The 20196-nt window shown below is 26.1% G+C and overlaps 1 protein-coding gene across 1 annotated transcript; it reads left to right on the forward strand.

Moving 5' to 3' along the window:
- Nucleotides 1-10349: 10349 nt before the first annotated feature.
- On the forward strand, nucleotides 10350-19219 carry LOC145835237 (BTB/POZ domain-containing protein 10-like). Its single transcript, XM_082942800.1, has 11 exons — nucleotides 10350-10531; nucleotides 10708-10823; nucleotides 13635-13722; nucleotides 13955-14057; nucleotides 14390-14498; nucleotides 15139-15259; nucleotides 15702-15799; nucleotides 16001-16211; nucleotides 17455-17660; nucleotides 18206-18306; nucleotides 18745-19219. The coding sequence occupies exons 1-10, from the start codon at nucleotides 10387-10389 to the stop codon at nucleotides 18281-18283; spliced, it is 1275 nt and encodes a 424-aa protein (XP_082798926.1). The 5' UTR covers nucleotides 10350-10386; the 3' UTR covers nucleotides 18284-18306; nucleotides 18745-19219.
- The last annotated feature ends 977 nt before the right edge of the window (nucleotides 19220-20196 follow it).

A 20196-nucleotide genomic window follows, 5' to 3' on the forward strand; every position in this document is an offset into this window, starting at 1 on the left:
TCTCATATATTTAAGTTTAACAGAGTAATTGTTTTAAAGAAGTAAGTTATACTGAATGATATAAATATATTTGTTTTTGTAAATATCTGCTAAAAGTAGAATATTTATTTTAATTAATCGAAGACATATAGATATGTTAATTTTTTTGATTATATATCAAGATTTTTTTTAAAGCTTTTTGAAGGTTTGACATTAAAAAAATTCAAGTTGGAAAACTAAAAAGTTTACCAGATTGTTTTAGAACAATTTAATATAATTTTTAAGCTTATGTTGATTATAGATGTCGAAAAATTCCTATTTAAGTATTTAGTTGATTAACACGAGCTATTTATATTTCGTAATATGATGAAAAGTGTTTGAAGGCTTTTTATAGAAAGGTTTCTCAATTTCAAACTCAGGCTAGTTTGAACTTTTTGAGATGTTTACTTAAGCTAGACTTTTCTGTATTTAAATGAGTTTAATTGAATCAAGTTTAAGATATTTTTTTTATAGTTCATATATATTCTACTATTTAATCTTTATTATTTCTATAGTTTTAAATTTCAATATTAGGTTAATATTTCCTCTTTTCAGATACTTCAAAAACAATGAATTCATACCATTTTATAATTAAGAACTGTGAATACATAATTTTTTAGTCCTGCTGTTGGTAATTAAAAAATCAAATATAAGGTGAAAAAGTTGATTTTAAACAACTTAACAATTGTGTCCGCAGTAGATATTCTAATTTATATATTGTTTTTTAAACATTAAAAAAGCGCTCAAAAAGTTTGGTCTAAGGACCTGGTGTACAAAGGAACCTTTCGGTAATCGAGTCGTATACCACATGCTTATAAAGTTTCTTACGAGCTATACACATAGTTTTTTTTTATCATTTAAATCGTTAGTAATAAACCAATCATTTAAACTAAAAGAAAAATGAAACTAAACAAAAATTAACTGAATTTTGTGTTTAATAATGTATTATGAATCTTGTTTAGTAACACATGAACTAAGAAATATATATATCACTTTAAATTAACTTTTTAGAGTAGATAAACAACACTAATAACAAACGTTAAATATTGAACTACAAAGAATAATAGTTTAAACATTTTTATTAATGAAAACATTTTAAGTATAGTTTTTTATAGCTGCATGTCATATAAAAGTTGTTTTTAACTATAAAAAAATATTTTTTTTTACAGTTTTTTGTGCACACTGTTAGATTTTTTTTTCTTTTATAAACTCAGTCTAATTTGTTTTCTCAAAGAGTGGCAAATAGTCAGGAAATTAAAAAAATAAAAAGAAGCTTTTATTTTAATAATATGTGTATGTTTTAATCACAGGCATGATACAGCAGCAATATTTTTTATAATCCGATATTTTGGCTGTAATAAACAAGATGCTTAAAACAAGTTAGTGTCTTAAATATTACAAATTTTTATTCAAACGTTGCAAGCTATCAAATAAGCTTAAAATAAACTAATAAAAAGCTGTATTTTAAACTTCTAAATTAAAAAAAAATACTTCATGATTATATTCAATTAAAACTCAGAAACTAATAATTTTTGTACTTCTATAAAAATTCATTTGAACAAAAAGTAAAAAAAAGAATCAAGAACAGTAACCTCTCGCTTATTTACGCACATTGTGTCCAAAGAAAAAATGCGAAAAGATATGAGAGATCGTAAAGATACGAAAGGTACCAGTTATACTTACTATAATGGCTGTTTTTTGATATTGCTTCTAGTTAAAAGCAGACTGGGGACTTTCCCACTTTTAGCAGTTTGTTTATTTATTTATAATAAATAAGAGAAAAGATAAAACTGTACAAATATAAAAAAAAAGGTTTAATATTTTATTTATATGTGACTTATTTGATACTTAACATTTATATTCTATTCTACTTAGCAAATTTTTAATTTATAATTAAGTATTTGTTTACAATTAAGAAATGGTGTGGTGTCTATATTAAAATTTGTTTCTATAGTCTTTTACAAAAATATGCATTTGGTGCTGAACTATTTTTCTTCTTTTGAACAAAAAACATATAAAATTAAAAAAAAAATTTAATAAAAATTGTTTATGTTACCAAAACTTTTTTTAATTTGACCTTTGCCAACATAAGGATAAACTTGTCTCGCATTGTGTTAAAGATGTAGTAACTAGTTGTTTATCAATAAGTCAAGGAACATAAGTTTACAAAGTCTAAAGATATAGAGAGGTGAGTTAGCATTTAAAAGCATATTTTAAATAAAAAATAAACCTATTTTGTAAAATATTAAAAAAGTTCAAAGTTCTATTTTTTGAATTTTTTTAGAATTCTAAAATGCGTAACTAAACGAGAGTGCGTAACATCACGAGTGCGTAAAGATGCGAGAGGTTACTGTAGTTTGAAATTTAGTTCTATTGTTTTTATGGGGACGGTCAAGTACGCACGAAGACACTTTTGCACGAAGGGTCATGTTTGCATTAAAGCCAAAATTGATAAAGATATATAAGAAAAAGTTTTTGACAAAAATAATGATAATAAAATTACTTTCCAAAGGTTAAGGGTAATAGTGATAGTAAAAAAAAATAGAATAAGAAAAAAATATAATACTCCATTCTATTAAAAAAACCAACCAAGGGTTATGGGTAACAGTGAAAGCAAAAAAAAATGTAAAAAAATAAATATAATAGCAAGAAAATAAAGTAACTGACCAATGTTAGGGGTAATATTGATAGTAAGTAAAAAAATTATAAACAAAAACATTAAAACAAAAAAAAATTAACCCGTGCAAAAGTGACGCCGTGTAAAAGTGTTTTCTTGCAAAAGTGTCCCTTTAGGCATATTTGACACCTACTTTTTTTCATACTGATTTGTTTTATATCTTCACAGTTAAACTATTATCATGCAAACGTTTGAAGTCAAAAATATCATGAATCTTTTCTAAGTAATGTTTAATGACGTACTACAACAATAATAACAACTCTCAAAAATTTTGTGATTCTACAAACCTGTTACGAGCTTAAATTAATTAAATATATTTTTTTTAGTTTTCCAAAGATGAATTAAGTACAATTTAAGTTTTTCAATCTCAAGTTCAAACTTATTTTACTTATTGAAACTTAAAATGTATTAAGTTAAGAACTCAATTTTAATTTCTAAACTAAGAGCGGGAAATTTTTTTAATCAGCGGGCCTGATTTACCAAGAAAAGACATTCGCACGCCGCGTAGCTTTTAAAAAATGTACTATTAAAAATAAAAAAAGAAATTTTTGATGAAATATTTATTTTATAAGCACTACTGTGAAGTGTGCAGGCCAGAAATTTCTAATTTTAGGTGGTACAAATCCCACCTCTAGTCTAAAATCTACACAACTGTTTTTTAACAAAATCTTTTCAACTTAATAGGTTGCAAATCATTAGTTGATTTATCTTTTCTAATGTAACGTACTAATTGAGCATACACATTACAGTATTAGTTACAACCGACACAAAACTGTATTAAATAAATTTTAACATTAAATCTAGTTTTTTAGTTTGTGATTCAGTATGTGCAAAAAAAATTTTTTATATTTTCAACGAAGGTCTAACACATTCCGGTGACTAACCATTTATTTTTCTGATGGTTGCATTAGTTTCAATAGTTTGTTTTGATCTTAGAATTTATAGAATTGAACAATTTAGCATTTTAAACGATCAAAGCAAACTATTATTTTTTTACCTACAAGTCAATCGTTAAGATAAATATAATCTTAGAAGAATCAAAAAAATAATGTTATATTACTCCTCATTGAACTTAGAATTACATACTTACCTTTCTTTGTAGAAGTTTGTTTTTTAAATGGTATTAGAATGATATTGTAAAAAGCTTCTACATATATGTTTTTTTAGCTATTTTTTTCTAAAATAGTTTTTGGTATACATAGAAAATTTTGAGCATAAAAATCATCTGTGCACATTTTCACAATTCTCTAAGAATAACAGATTTAAATTGTTTTGAAATAAATAACTGTAAATAAATAAGTCCATTCAAAGTTATTTTTTTAAAGGAGAAGATAAAGTTCGATATAATAAATATTCGCTGCTATAGTTAAACGTTTATTGTTGCATAGGATACAGTAAGCTACTTTTTTTAGTCCAGAACAGTAGTCTGCAAACTGTGGATACGAGCATGTTTTTTGTTCTAAACGGGATGCAGCCCATGAAAATTAAAACTGTGGCCCGCTAACAAATAGTTTTAGCCGCAAAAGAAATTTTGAGCTTACACCACATATTTTAGGGTGTATTGTTAAGAGCAAAGAAGGTTTAAGGTACAATTTACAGAGTACTCGAAACTTGCACTAGATATTATGGGACTGTTATGAAAAGTAATAACTACCAAATGCCTGCCGACCACTATTTTTGGAAGATAAAAATCAAATATCAATTACCAAACCAGTAATCGTTATTGTCATAACATAATAATGTCAAAAATGGCGTAGTTTTTTAGTTTTTTTGTAAAAAAAAGGGATAAACTATATAAAAAATTTATAATTACAAAAATTGCACAATTTACAAAAGGAAACTTTTCATTAAAATTAACCAATCAAAAATGTTTTTAAAAACTATTTTTGAATGATTTTACAACTCGAAGTTTTTTTCATAAAGTTGTAATATAAGTAATTATTCACGTCTGCTATTAGTTTTTTTTCAAAAAAATAACTTGTTTATGATTTTTCGCTAAATTATTTTAACTGAAACTGTTTAAGTAAGTAATTTGTTTATATATCATTGAATATGTTTCCTATTATTAAAAAAAATTAATTACTAATGTTTTACAGTACCTCGTTTTTAATTTCTACTGTAGTAAATATTTCTTTGTTCACGTTAGCTTTACAATGGAAGGCAAAATTTATACATTGTCAATAAAACTGGACTCAATTTTATATTCATGTTATTTTACTAAAAATTAAAGAACTGGACTACTTGTTAAGAATTTCCATTCTGTTTTACTAGTACTTTTAAACGTACAGTAAAGTACAACATATTTATGTACTTTTACATTTACAGCTTATCCAAATCAAGTCAACTGTAAAAAAAATTTAGTAGCTAGAAAAATCTGTTTGCTAAGCAAAAGAAAATAACTTTATTTTTCACAATAAAAGTATAAAAAAAATAGTTTTTTACAAATCAAAGTTTTCGGCTTTAAGAGAATGTAATTAGGTTTAAGAGTTAAAATGTTTTTAATTTGAGAGTAAGAATAACAGCCTTTTTTCGACGCAAAAATAAAAGAACATTTATTATATTTAGTGTAAAAAATCGAATTATATGATTTTTTTGCGTAGCATAGACTTCATTCATTTATAACAGGTATTCCTAAAGAGGGCCATATACCTCCTTGGGGGCTATTTCAGCAATTTTATTTTATCATGATTAGGGGCCAAAGAGGCGCGTGACTAGTAAGGGGAGCCATATGGTCATATTTTATAATTCACATTACATTTTCTAGAGTTGACGATGGGGAGCAAAAAAAAGGTCTTAGACGTAATTAAGAACAGTTTTTTGAGAAAGTTTAATTGAGGGGGGCATGGCTGTTTCAACTTCCTTAGAGGGGGCCTTATGAAAAGAAGTTTGGGATATCTTGTATTAAAAAAACTATCAACTTTTGGACTTAATTATTGAACTTTATACTATATCTTAGTTGATAAATAAAAGAATGATTTTTATCAAGTGTTCTGGACAAGGCGTTAAAAGGTGTACGACTCGATAACCGAAAAGTTCTTTGTGCATTAGGTCCTAAGACCAAATATTTTGAACGTATTTTTTGTCGTTTAATAAACTATTAATAAAATTTGTCCTAAATTTAGTAGTTTTATTAAAGTTAAAATTAAAACTTAATTTTCGAAAACAGATCTATAAAATGTTAAGATTTATATTGAAAATATGTTTGTCTTCTTATAATAAACCTTAACTCAACAGTAAATTTATTGTTTCAGCACTTATTTGAAATTTCTTAGATGAACGATTTTAACTTTTTTAAAAGTTAAAATTACTTACGATTACAACCATTTATTAAAGTTTTCAAACACCTTAATTTTCTAATTATTTCATTTGCTAAAAATTTTGTTAAAAAACTAAATACGCTTAGTTACAATTAGTTAGAAATGAAACAAAAGCAAACTACACATTATATACAGCTGAAAAATTGAAGATAATTAAGTTTGTGTTGCATACAAAAAAAACTTCATGCTTTCATATAACACAATATAACTTTATAACAATGTTTTATAGCATAGTAAACGTAAAAAAAAAGTTTAAGAACTAAAGTTGCTGGACTGGAAAGTTAAAATAGTAAATACTTTAAAAAACATACAAAAACTCTACTATGTAAGTTATATATAACTTAGATCTTAACTGTTGTGGTACGATTAGTATTTAACAATGTGAAAAAGATATTTATAAACTTTAATTCCATTAACAAATTTAACTACGTATACTTTACTTATCGTTAAAAAAAAATTTTTTTTTGAATAGTAATAACGAATAATCAAATTGTTGTGCAGCTGTGCAAAACCTATTGTAAATAAATTTTATCTAACATACAATCTTAATTTAAATATCGTTACTACTTGTATATAAACCTTTATTTACGTTTTTTCAGCGGAATTTATTCTTTTTAATTTTTTGGTAAAATATTTTAAAACCTTTTCATTTACTTTATATATTGTTTTTTTCTACACATTTTAACATTATTTTTCACTAAACATTTCAGCAGCAATCAAAAGCTTTAACTTTATTTATTTTACAGTTAAATTAATTTTATAAATAAAAACGTATGCATTTGCTACTAAAGTGTGACATTTTTAATGTTCCTAATTACTTAGGTTATTCTATAATGCTATTTATGATGTCTAGTGTATAATTACACTCTTAAATAGCGGTAACCATTATTTATTAACAATATAATACTAGTTATTTATATTAAAAATTTCTTCCTTGCCAGGTTTACTTTTGTAAACTTTTGTAAACCTTTCATTCAATTAAAAAATTTTTTTTTAAACAAGCTCATAATTACAGCATTTAAAAATAAATTTCTAGCTTTACCATCCGTAGTTAGTATTACAAAACCACAAAAACCAAAGTATTACAAAAAATGTTTTTATTAAAAAAAAGTATATTTTCAACAACTAAATTAGTACTTACAGCTTTTAAAAATGAAGCTATTATATAAGAATATAAATAACTAATATTTTAAATGCAAAATTATAAAATCTAGTACCGTAAAACTTATATTTTGCACAAATAACTAGTTAACTTAAATAGCTTCTGTTATAACTTCAGATCTAGTTGTTATACATGCATGTTATTTTTTACTAGTTGTTGTTATTTATCAGTTTTTAACTAAATGATCGATATTGTTCAAGGCCTAGAAAAAACTATAGTTCATGCGTTTTCTTAGTAAGAAATTTTTTTTAACAAAAAAAAATTAACACTGTTGCTAGATTTCGATAAGCAAATGACCAAAAAGTTACCCAAATATTACACATTAAGTTATAACAAACACGTTCATAAATGTACAATGTTCAGCTTGGATAGCTAATTTTTAGCCAGCCAGCCCTTGGTAAGTTTGTTCGGCAAAAACCGGCATCAGAACCATAGTTTTGGGCTTCTACTACGAATGGCGAGCGAAGCAGACCGCCGGCAAGACCTCAAGTGGCTATACCCCATAACAGAATCGCCTACAGTGAAAGTAGACTTTTATTTGGTTACAAGACATTAACATTTTGTGAACTATGAGTAGTAGGCGTACGGTTAAACTTTTGCTCTGTAGTTAACTAAAATATGCAGATATTACAAAATTATAACTTAGTTGTATGAACTTTTTTATTTTTTAAAGTAAATACATATAAGTAGAAGCAAAAATAACAAAGCTGCTTACATTAGAACTTTAACTTATCTAACAACACTAAAATTAGTTTAATAACAAAACTTAGAATTATTTATACTAACTAAAAAAGACTTATTTCTTAAGAATAGATTATAAAGCAGGGGTCGTCAGGCATTTTGTGGTTTCAGGTCAAAATTATAAAAAAAGAAATTTGCGGGATGCATTAGTTTTAGTTTTTAATCTTTATTACAAACTAACAACATCCAGTTTAAGTTTCAAAAATTTTATTCGTAAACTATATTGCACGTTTGCAAAACGCAGATTTTCCTTTTATGGGCCGCAACCCATTTAAAATAAATATATTTTTTCAGGCTGCTTTTTTACCTTCATGGGCCGCATGTGGCCTGCAGGCCGCTGTTTGCCAATATCTGCTCTAATTAAAGAAGAACTAAAACTGTTGCAACTTGCAACTCTACTTTATTGTAAAATGTAATTTGTTGATTATTACTTCAGCTTTTTTCGGTCACGACTGCAAAATTCTAATAAAAACGAAACCAGGTTCTTATACTGCCGAACTGCTTTTAATTTTTACTGCAATTTTTCTAATTTTTTTTTTTCAAAGTAGAGCTGTTGTAAATAAATTTCCATTTAGTTTATTTTTTACTTATTCAGTCTAATTCTTCAAGACTGAAATTCTGACGATATAGGTTAAAAAAATATAATTTTACAACTGCTTTGTTTACGCAAAACTCAGATTCTGGCAACTTTATTTAAAAAATTTTTGTTTTTTGATCGAAGTGATAAAATCAAAATTTATTTTTATCAAGGTTTTTCTCACACAACTTAAAATCAGAGGCTTTAGCTCTCAAAAATTTCGCCAATGATTTATAGTTAGTGCGTTTATATTTTGAAATTAAAAATTAACTTCAATACTAACTAAAAACAAACTTATTAGTTTTATGAAAGTCCCTACTAAGAAACTACTAAAACACTTTAAATTAATATACAATGAAACAGCAAGTTTTACAGATATAATTATATGGTCATGTGAATTTAATGAAGAAAGTAGACAGTGTTCATAATAGCATTGTTTGTCTATTAATTATAGTTGAAAATTAATAAATTTAAAAATAGTTTTTCAAACTCTATGTAAAACTTTTATTATGTTTACTACTGGATAATATCAAAAGATAGTTTTGAAAATTTACAAATTTATTGCAAGTTAAAAAGTTCAAAACATTTTCAGATTTACAATCCGTTCTCAGTAAACTTTTACCACTAAGGACGGACTATAAATCTGAAGAGTTTTGAGCTTATATAAAGTGCAATGAGATTATAGATTTTCAAAACTGTCTTTTGATTATTTCTATTCATTGATGCAGAAGAAAATCTAAAATAAAAAATTGACTGTATCCTGGATTAATTTAAGCATTTTATTATAAATCTTGTCTTTATGAATGGAAGAAATGTTTATAGAAAAAAATTGAATTAAATTAACAACAAAAATTAAAAAAAAAGCTCAAGTCTAAATAGTTGTTTTAATTGCTAATAAAAGTACCAAAAAAATCAAGTATTTAGTTTTTAAGCTGACTTTGTTAAACCTATTTTGATTACATTAGAGTATTTTTTCCAGGACAACTGCTTGAACAGAAGTCTTGACTAAGAGTTTAAATATTTTAGGTTATATCTCTGCAACCATTTTTATAAATCCTGTGGTTCTTAGTTCCAGAGGTGAGATATTGGATTGTACTCTTTACTTTAAAAAATGGGGTTCTTTGCTAGTAAAACTTGATGTCATGTCTTTTTACTTTAAATTAGCTGAAAGTATAACAAAAGTTTAATAACAAAAACAAACCAAAAAATCTGTTTTTTTTTGTTTTTTGACACAAAATTTTAATTTTCAACTTTTAACTTTTGTTGCAATAGAATTTTCTAAATATTGCAAGGAAAATTTCCTGAAAGTTTGAAATAATTATTTGTAGAAATGTAGGAGGAGATAGATTTTTAGTGCTATAGTCTTTTTTTTGTCTTTTTAGTTTGCGCATACTAAAAGGAACCTATTTAGTTCATCCAAAAGCTTATAACAGTGACTGTGCACATTGCGCACCATTGTTTTATAAAACCAAAATCTAGAAGTGTTAATTATATGGTTCATAACTTCACTTTTTTGTCTTATTTACTATTTTTAGCAACTAACTTTAAATAAGAGATCTATGAGCATTCCAAAACATTGTTTGTAATTTTCCATGGGGTTTAAAATATTGAAAAAATTATCAAAAACACCTTGTTAAAAAATATAAGGTAACCTAATTTAACAAATTTTTAATTTTAATTGTTTAAATCTAAGTTTTTGTTCTTTTTGAGTTGTGAGTTTTATTAGAACTTTTACATTAGAACTATTACAGTTGATATCTAAACTTAAGTTGAAACTTAATTAAAATAATAAGATTATATCATTTGTATTTCATTAGTAAATAATTACAACTAATAGAAATAGTTAAACAACTGTTGTACGTGTAGCTATTTATCAGCTTAATTAAAAGTACAAATGAAGTCCAGTATGAAGCCTGGTGGAAGCCAACAACCACTTCAGCCTACCATAAAAAAGACAAGCAACTTAGATGGAGGTAGTTCTTCTAGACAGATAAATAGAGCTTCTTGCTTGAGAAATCGGAACATTAAAGAAAAAGAAGGCTAGTAATAAAACATGAATTAAATTATTTATTAATATATTGTACTATAGCACAATAAAATTAAACATATGGTTTAGAACAAAAACAAACAACTACTATAAAGCTAGATTAATAAAACTTGGTTTGCCTTATGTTTTACTTAAGCTTCTTATTTATGTTGATCAATTGATTAGCAGAAAGCAAGCTTGAGTCTCCTTTGATGTCACCTTTTGCTTCAAGGCGTAATTCTTCAGATGAAAAAGATGTAATTGTGTTTCCTTCTTCAGCGTCTGCTTTTATTTCACCAATAAGTGTGAGTCTTACTAAAAATTAAAGTTTTTGATGAAGTAACAAAAAAATGTTTAAGACAAAAAAAATGTAAAAGCCATATAGTAACTTTTAAACGTATTGACTTAAAAAAATATGAAACTTAATTTAAGTGTTAGTTAATAGATTAAAATACAATTTAACTAGTATAAATAAGACCTTATTAAAAACTTGTTGGATGTACACATAAGTTTTAGTTTACTGATTGAGTTATTATCTTTTAAAGTTCTTTTGAATCACAAAGAAAACATAAGTTATAATGTAAATCATAAAGTAATATATAATTACATAAATTACATAGTATAAAAAGGAAAAACATACTATAGTACATACTTAAAAAAGTAAATTGATGTTAAAGACTAAGTAAGTTTGTTAACAAAATAACATTGATATTGAGGAAGTTATTCAAAACTATTAGGTACATAAACATTTTCAATATACTAATAGTGTCTTGTTTATAAGGGTCTATCATGGGGTTGGTAAAACTACGCCCATAGCCATTAAGAAAAATATGTTTAATATGCAGCGTATATCTTAATTTAGAAACAGCTTTTCATATCAATCTACTTTTTTAAGATAATAATACAATGGAGAGTAATATTAGAGACAATTTAGTCTTTTTTTCATTAACTGTTTTCATGTATATTTTTTCTTTTTTGTAATATTTTTTCTAGTTGTAGTAAAACTTTTTCTTTTAAACCTAGAGTTTGAAAAATTTTGTGAAAAAAAAATTGGAAAACCTAGAATTTTGAACAAAAATAACTTGAAAACCTGGGAAAACATTGAGTTTTAAACAATTTTACATGTTAAGTAGTAAAATGTTGATTTTAACCGAAAAATTTAACATATAGATAAGCACATTTAAATTACCTTTACAATACCTTTTCAATGTTGTTATACTACTAAACACAGTTTTTAACTTTAAACTAAAAATGGACCCAAAAACATGTACTTTCAAAAACCTGAAAGGAATTCAGAAAACTTGGAAGAAATTTCTCAAAAACCATTGGCAACCATGGTTACATCAAACTAGCCTGTGTTGGCATGAGATTACAAGAAATATAAAAAATTAAACAAATTGTGGCAGAAACTAAAACAATTACTGTTATTCAAGCTTATATACCTGAAACATCAAACAAAAACAAAAGGACTTAATCAAAACAAAATTAGAAGAAAGATTGTAAGTCAAAAAAAAACCTTGAGATTAAGAATAAACATCTAAACTAACAAGGGAAAAACAAACAAGCATTAGCCAGCCTGAGTTTTAAAAAATTTCAAACTAGTCTGAATTGGTATGAGTTTAAAAAAATTCAAACTAGCATTAAAGTGTGGCAACCTTGTTAAAATGAGTAGTTTATGTACAAAAAAAAACTTAACAAACTTTATAAAAAAAAATTTTGATATTGTATTTTTACAAAGCAGTAAAACATGTTTTGACTGATTTGAAATAGATAGAAAAGTAAAAGTGTTAAGGGCATAAGGGGGGGTAAACACCCTTTTTTGGTTTTTGATCATATTTTATATAGTTTTTACTAAGCTACAAGATGCTTTTTACAGATTTAAAAAATTCAAAACAACTTTTGAGATATAGCCGGTCAAAGTCGGAGCCAACAATAGGTTCCTTATGGGAGGCGCAAACTAAAACAGCAAAAATAGACTATTTCACTAAAAATCTATCTTCTCCTACGTTTTTTGAGATAACTACCTCAAACTTTTAGGAAGTGTTCCTTGATATATTTAGAAAATTCTTTCGGAAGAAATTAAAAAAAAATTAAAAATTAAAAAATTATATAAAAAATAAACAAAAAAAAACAGTTTTTTTTTTGTTTTTTAATTATAATTTTTCTTTTAAATATTTATTTTCAAATTCCTTCCGACTGAATTTTTTAAATACTGCAAGGAACATTTCCTGAAAATTTGAGGTAGTTATCTCAAAAAACGTAGGAGGAGATAGATTTTTAGTGATTTATAGTTATTTGCTGTTTTAGTTTGCGCTTCCCATAAGGATCCTATTGTTGCCTCTGACTTTGACCGGCTATATCTCAAAAATAATTTTGAAATTTTTAAATCTGTAAAAAGCATCTTGTAGCTTAGTAAAAACTATATAAAATAAGATCAAAAACCAAAAAAGGGTGTTTACCCCCCCCCCCCCCCCCCCTATGCCCTTAAAGAAATCAAAGCCAAACAAGCTTAGGTGTAATTATTTATCTATTTTGCTTGTACATTTTTAATGATCGAAGTGGTAAGATCAAACCTTTATATAAATTTGAGTCTCATGACACATGAAAGTCGAGGCTTAAGCTCTGTTAAACTTTTGCAGATGTTTTCTTTGATTAGATTGCTTATAATTAAAAAAACCTTATCAATTTTTTTTTTAAGATTTTAAACTGTGTACTATTCATCTTAAAACCAAAAAACCTGTTACGTGATTGATGAAACCTTAGAATTTTTTTACAAATGCAACTAACTATAAATAACAAAATGAATATTAGAAAATGCACTTAAATAATACATGACTGTTTATAATTTGAATTTATTAATTATAGGACCTTTGCTTATAAGTATTTTGAAATAAATAATTTTAATCATTAGTTTAAGCAACTATTATACACCTATTAATGGATATTAAAAAATTAATGAACTTATTTAGTTATTTACAATTTTTAGTATTTAATTTTTATTTATAGATTATTTTTTATAATTACAAAATGTATTAAATTACTTTTCTAAATCATGATTGTGTTTTTCATAAGCATGTTTTAAAAAATACAAGTTTTAGTAAAATTTTTTGTTTTAGGATAAGCTAAAGAGAAAAAAATCTTCAATTCTTAAATCTAATAGCTCTAGTTTGGAATCCAGCCCTAAAGGTTCTTTGAAAAAGTTAAGTAAGTGATGCTTTTAATAATGTCACGTCAAGATAAAACAAAATTTATTATGATTTATAAAAATTGTTTTACTATGTACACAGAAATTAGTTTGGGTGTTTTAAATATTTTAAATCTAAATGTGTTCGAAATTCAGTTATGTATAAACTAATTTAATTATTATTTCAAAATAAAAAAATACCTAATTTTGATAGTTAATTTTTGCGAGTTTTAAAACGCTGTGTTTAAATAGCAAATAGCAAGCAAGACAAACGAATGACTCTAGTAGTTGATGAAACAAGATTTAATGTTGAAAAGAATCTTTTTAGCTCGCAACCTGACACCATGCTAGCAAAGTTTGTTCTGTTTTTTTTGTAGGAATTGTAAATGAAACACAAATGTAGTAAGCTACATACTGTTAACTACATTTTACTTACATAAAGGCAACTTTACTATAGCTCCCATGCTATAAAAAATTTAAATTAAATGTAAATCTCGTTTTGTTCTTAATTTTAGTTGCTGTCACTAAGTCTTGAATTGTGTTAGCCAAATTATTTTGTCTTTAAAACTTTCTGAACTTTAAAAAGACTTTGTTTGTTTTTGTAAACAACTCTATTAAGTTACGTTTAGTTTATAGTCAAGCATGTTTCAATAGCTACACTTGTGTTTATTTTGTTTACAATTTCAGAATGTTTAGCCCTGCTTACGTTGGTGATCATGGAATAACTAAGCCAAACGAAAAGGGAGAATATGAAATCAACGTTCCCATTAGTTCTTCTATTTTCAAGGCTATTTTGGTGAGATTTATACAACAAATATACAAAGCTCAAATATGAAATGCTTTGTTTTATTATAAGCTTAGTCATACTAACATAACACGACCTAGCACTTACTATTCATAAGTTAATAAATATTTTATGTAAAATTATTTATTTTAAACATATGTCTGCTAATTTTAATTTTTATACATAAAACAAGTCTTTTTCAACAACACATATATATTTCAACAATTTTCTTCAGTGTGATTACAATTGTAACAAGGTAAAACAAATTTTAAACTTATATAGCCTTTTTAATTATAAGAGAAATTATCAATCAATTAGCAAAAAAACCCTAAACTATAACAAAAATAATTGAATTTTTTTGTTATAGTTTAGGGTTTTTTTGCTAATTGATTGATAATTTCTCTTATAATTAAAAAGGCTATATAAGTTTAAAATTTGTTTTACCTTGTTACAATTGTAATCACACTGAAGAAAATTGTTGAAATATATATGTGTTGTTGAAAAAGACTTGTTTTATGTATAAAAATTATTTATTGTTAAATTATTCTTAATTTTTTTATTTTTTCTCAATTTTAACCATCTGCATGAAAACATATTATATAGGCATTGATATAAAATATAAAGTCTAGTTAAAGTAATAATTATTGTTTAGGAATACTACACTGAGGGGGTTGTGAGGTGCCCGCCTTGTGTTAGTATTGGACAACTGAGGAGTGCTTGTGAATATTTTATTATTCCATTCTCTACAAAAACTATCAAGAGTTTCAATCTTGGTAATTATGAAGACCATCATTTATAAAATTTCGTCTAATGAAAAACTAAAGCTTATTGATTTTTTTTAAATAAAGTATTATCTAATTACTGAAAAAATAATTCATTTCAAAAATAGTTTTGGAAATTTTTATTTGTTAATTTCTTCCTACATGTATTCTGTTCAGTCAGTTTAAATTGTTTTTTTTTTTATCTTCTCAAATGAATTTTTATGAGGAAACCATATTAATTTACTTAGTTTTTTTTCTACAATTAAATGTTCGGCATAAATTAAAAATCAATACTAACTTATCAATTTTGAAACTTATTAGCTTAATTTTTGCTCTATAGCAATAAAAACGCATACTTATTGAAATTTTCATTCTGTAATTTTTCAAATTACTTATTTTTTTTTTCTTTTAAACTTTTTATCAATCACAATGTAAATAAGTTTTATTATTTCAGGTTCTCTCATGCACGAAATATCGAACGACGGGGCGCAAGAAAGGTTCGCCGGCTTTTTGGACGAGCTCATCGTCCCTGTTATGGTGAAAGTTGCTCAGGTTACTCTTGCTTCATGTCATCAAATTATGATTTTGGAAGCAGTTATCAATTATAATTTATGCTAGAAGTACGAAACTTTACTGACTGCTCTATAACAATCACGCTTGAAACTTGCATTTAAACACTTATTTTATCTACTCTTAGATTTTCTTCATTGTAAAAACCGCGTGAGTTTAAAACCAACATTCGTTCAACCGCAGAAAGGCGACCGGGAGTGCCACATCGTGGTGCTGACCGAGGAGGACGCGGTGGAGTGGGACCCGTCCTACCCGCCCATGGTCGGCGAGGAGTACACGGAGACGGTCAAGTCCACGCAGCTGCACCGCTTCTTCAAGTACATCGAGAACCGGGAGGTGGCCAAGTGCGTGCTGAAGGAGAGGGGAATGAAGAAGATCAAGCTGGGAATCGAAGGTTGTTTGGGGGAAGATGCCTTGTTTTAATGAAACAGTATTGAGTTTGTTACATATGCGTTTATAATTATATACGCCAATAGTATATGTTTTATTGAATTGAATTTATCAATTGTAGCTATAGGTATGCTGAATTTTAACAAACAAACAAAAAAAAGTTATTGTGTATTGTATTTCTTAAAGGTACGTTCGTAATTATATACGCCAATATAATTTACGGGATTAACATAAAACCTGTAATAACCAGGAAATCGACAATTAGGGCAAACGTAAATAGAAAATACCTGGAATTTTAAAGAAATTTTACATGTTAAACAGTGAAATTTAGATTAGTTGCAAAAAAAATTTTCATATACAAAAATATTTTGTTTTGGTGAGAGTATTATTGATTATAAAACACTTTTAAACTAGCATTAAATATCTTTCAATTTTTTTTTACTGTTTAAGTGAGTTTTTCATTTTAAATTTAGTTATATACTAAAAATGGACGAGAATGTACTTTCAAAATCTTGAAAATGTTTTAAAAAATCTATTGCAACCGTGGATTTAGCAAATAAACAGGGTTGCCAAAAAACCTGGAAAACATGAAATTTTTAAACAATTTTAACACGTTAAGAGTAAAATTTCGATTTGACTCAAAAAATCTCTCATATTGATAAAAATAATTTTCATCATCAACATTTTTTATTAAAAAACACATTTAAAGTAGCTTTAGAGTACCTTTTCAATGTTTTTATACATCTTGAAGTTTTTATATTATTTAAAACAGTTTCTTACCTTAAACTTAACTTTAAACTAAAAGTAGACCAAAAATGTGTATTTTTAAAAACCTAAAGGAAATTTTTAAAACCTGAAAAATATTTGGCAACCCTGAAATAAAATTAATCATTGCTATAAGAACACTAAATTAAATAAATGAAAAAAAAATAGTTGCTTTATTACAACTATTTATCATGCAACATGGTATTAAATAAATTAATACTTTAAAAGTCTTTAATAGAAGATTATAAACAAAATTTAAATTAAATTGTTCTCACAATAAACATTATTGGTTTTTACTTGAGAGTTTTACTTATATTTTCAAGTTTACCTAAAATTGGATAATCGATAAAAACAACTTCTTTTTTTTAGAATTTTCTTAAAAATGTTTAGTATCTAATGTATATCTTTAAATTTTAGTTTCAAAGAGCCTTAATCATTACAAAGTAATAAAAATAAACAATTATAATTATATCTTCTAACAGGATATCCATTATGTCTCGACCAATTGAAGCTGAGGTCTTCGGGCAGGAGAGAGGTGATCTACGACTTCGTGCAGAGATCCTTCCTGCACGTGTCCTGGGAGAAGGAGGAGTCGAGATCGAGGCACGTCGACTTTCAGTGCGTCAACAAATCCAAGTCCATCACGAATTTGGCGGCCGCCGCGGCCGACACGCCCAACGATCACCAGGTGTTTTCATCAATTATACTTTAAAACTTAATTTTCCCAAATCTTCCTCATGGAATGTCAACCCTTTAATTGTGAGTTTTTGTCCTTATCCGTTACTAAATTATACTACAAAAAAAGGCTTTGGAACTTTTTTAAATTTCAGGTAATTTCATGTGTGTTTATTTAAAGTTATAACCCAAATTGTGATAAATTTTTATTTAAAATTTACAGATCTCATTGATTACGATTTATCTAATAGAAAGTGTTCAGTAAAGATTTTATAGAATAATGCTATGGTAGGCTTAAATGATTGTATTTTTTTAATAATACAACTTTGATAGCTTACTTTGTATCTCATGTAACTTGTTTACAGGTAATACATTTTTTGAACTTTAAATGATAGTATGTACTTTTTATTTCGGTTTTCAAAAATAAAATATGTTTTGTTTATCTGTTTTCAATATGTACTTCACTAATTAAATAAAACAGGTTAAACTATGCAAAACTTTTAAAACTAATAGAACAAACAGTTTAAATTCTCATGATAAAAATTGTTTCTGTAACAGCTGATTGAAGCAGAAGCGTTAGAAGCCAACATGGTAAGAATGCAAGATGAGTTGGAACAACTGGAAGTTGAAGAATGAACAGTAGAATTGCTCATTGACAAGTTAGTAATTTTTGTTTGTAAAATTTAACTATTTTTCATTTTTAGTCCTTTGTATTGGTTTGCAAATGATGTGTTGCAATGTATACTTAGAATTTTTTTTTATCTTATGATATTACAAATACTCAAGGTGATTTTAATGTTGATTTTTTACACTTTTGTGATCTACAAAAAAAATATTTTATTTTTATTATTAAATTAAATATAATTTTTTTAGTTTACTGTACCACAAGATCAGTAAAGTATGCCTAAAACATTGCAAGTAAAAATGAGTATAAACTAATGGAGTGATTTTAGTTTTTTGTTATTTTTACTATGCTTGATGGTAATAAAATGAGACCTTTATTATGTTAAGTATACAAAAATATATTTGATCTTCTAAAGTTATTAACGTAAAACTAAGTAGATGGATTTTAATAATTATGTTGAATTTTGTTTCAGGTAAAAATTTGCGGTTCTTGTAAAACAGAAAATGAAAAAGTCTCAACAAAGTTATATTTCTTTTTTGGAGTACACTTTTCGTAACAGAGTCTTTAAGCTTTTGGAAAATGCGTTTTATTTTGTGTTTAAAAGTTTCTCTTTTACCAATCTGTTAATTTCTAACAAATTTAATGTTAAAGTATGTCATTTTTAAACTTCCAAACATGGCTTAAGCTTTGTTTTTGACGTCATAAGTTTATTTCTATATTTAATGTGTAAGCAATTATTTCTTATCGAGTTTAAGCTAAAAGTTTAAATTTAATAAGAATACGACTAACAAAGTTTAATAGCAATTAGTCTACTGCCGACATCCATATAAAATAGTGTCTATTTATTTAACAAAATTTTTTTCTACCGTTCATTGATTCTTACAACTCTTTAAATTTTATGCAATTTTTTTTTCTGCTAAACTTTTTACGGGTTTTTGTAAATAAAATAAATTGCATCGAAGCTCAAGTGCTTTATAATATTTTTTTTATTAGTCATTTTAATGATAAAATGAAATATTCTATTAATATTATCATGCTGTTACAGTATATTTGATACGACAAAACTGAGTCTGCTTGCACATTGTGACTTACAATATTTAGTATCTTACAAAATAAAATAATTAGTAATAAAAACTTAAGTTGATAAAAATTACTTTAAAAAGTTAACTAAAATCCCTAAATGACAAAACAAAAGGTGAATCTTTCAGAATTTTAAAACAATACTCATGATGTTCAAGTTAGCTTTAGAGATCAATATTTTTACAGAGTTATTTTAGCTTAATGCCATTTGCTTTAAAATGAGAAAATTGTTGTTTTTAATATCAACTTACATTTGGATTGAAACTGAAACACACGACCAACATCATCAATCAAAACGATAGTCTTACTCTTAATGAGAACTTCTCATGTACACATGTTACGACGATCCAAGCGGATATCAGTACGTTAAAACTGAAGCATCCGTAGATCTACCCCATCAAATCATCCCGACTTATTTAAGTTTTTCAGTTTCAATGAGAGATTGTACTTTACGCTTATTTTTTTTGATTATCTGCTTGATGAGTAATAGGAAGGACCAAAACCGGTCGTAGACTGTCGCGTGGCTTGTTGTTGATAGTTTTGTAATTTAGAAACTTAATCATAAAGACTTTTTCATGCAGTCTAAACCTAACAAGTTAAATTTCAGCTAAATTATATTGTTGCCTTGTTGAATACTAAACGTATAAAAAACATCTAATATGATAGTTATTATTGTAGAGGTTTTAGTTTCAAAACAGTTGACACATTTTTAACGTATTAGCAACCGAGAGGTGTTCCAAGAAAGTTTTTGGCTTGTACAAATCTAATCAGAAACCAGCAGAACTTATAAAAAAACTTGTGTCTTACAAAAACACATGTACTGTACAGTCAAGCAAAAAAGTTA

Source organism: Thalia democratica, chromosome 4 (genome assembly GCF_965202585.1).
Source record: "Thalia democratica chromosome 4, ktThaDemo2.hap1.1, whole genome shotgun sequence".
NCBI classification, from domain to species: domain Eukaryota; kingdom Metazoa; phylum Chordata; class Thaliacea; order Salpida; family Salpidae; genus Thalia; species Thalia democratica.

Excerpts from the sequence above, each read along its gene's own strand:
- LOC145835237 (XM_082942800.1), top strand. The coding sequence starts at position 10,387 with ATGAAGTCCAGTATGAAGCCTGGTGGAAGCCAACAACCACTTCAGCCT. Across the intron at positions 15,800-16,000 it reads TTATGGTGAAAGTTGCTCAG|AAAGGCGACCGGGAGTGCCA; the intron begins GTTACTCTTGCT and ends GTTCAACCGCAG. Across the intron at positions 17,661-18,205 it reads ACACGCCCAACGATCACCAG|CTGATTGAAGCAGAAGCGTT; the intron begins GTGTTTTCATCA and ends TTTCTGTAACAG.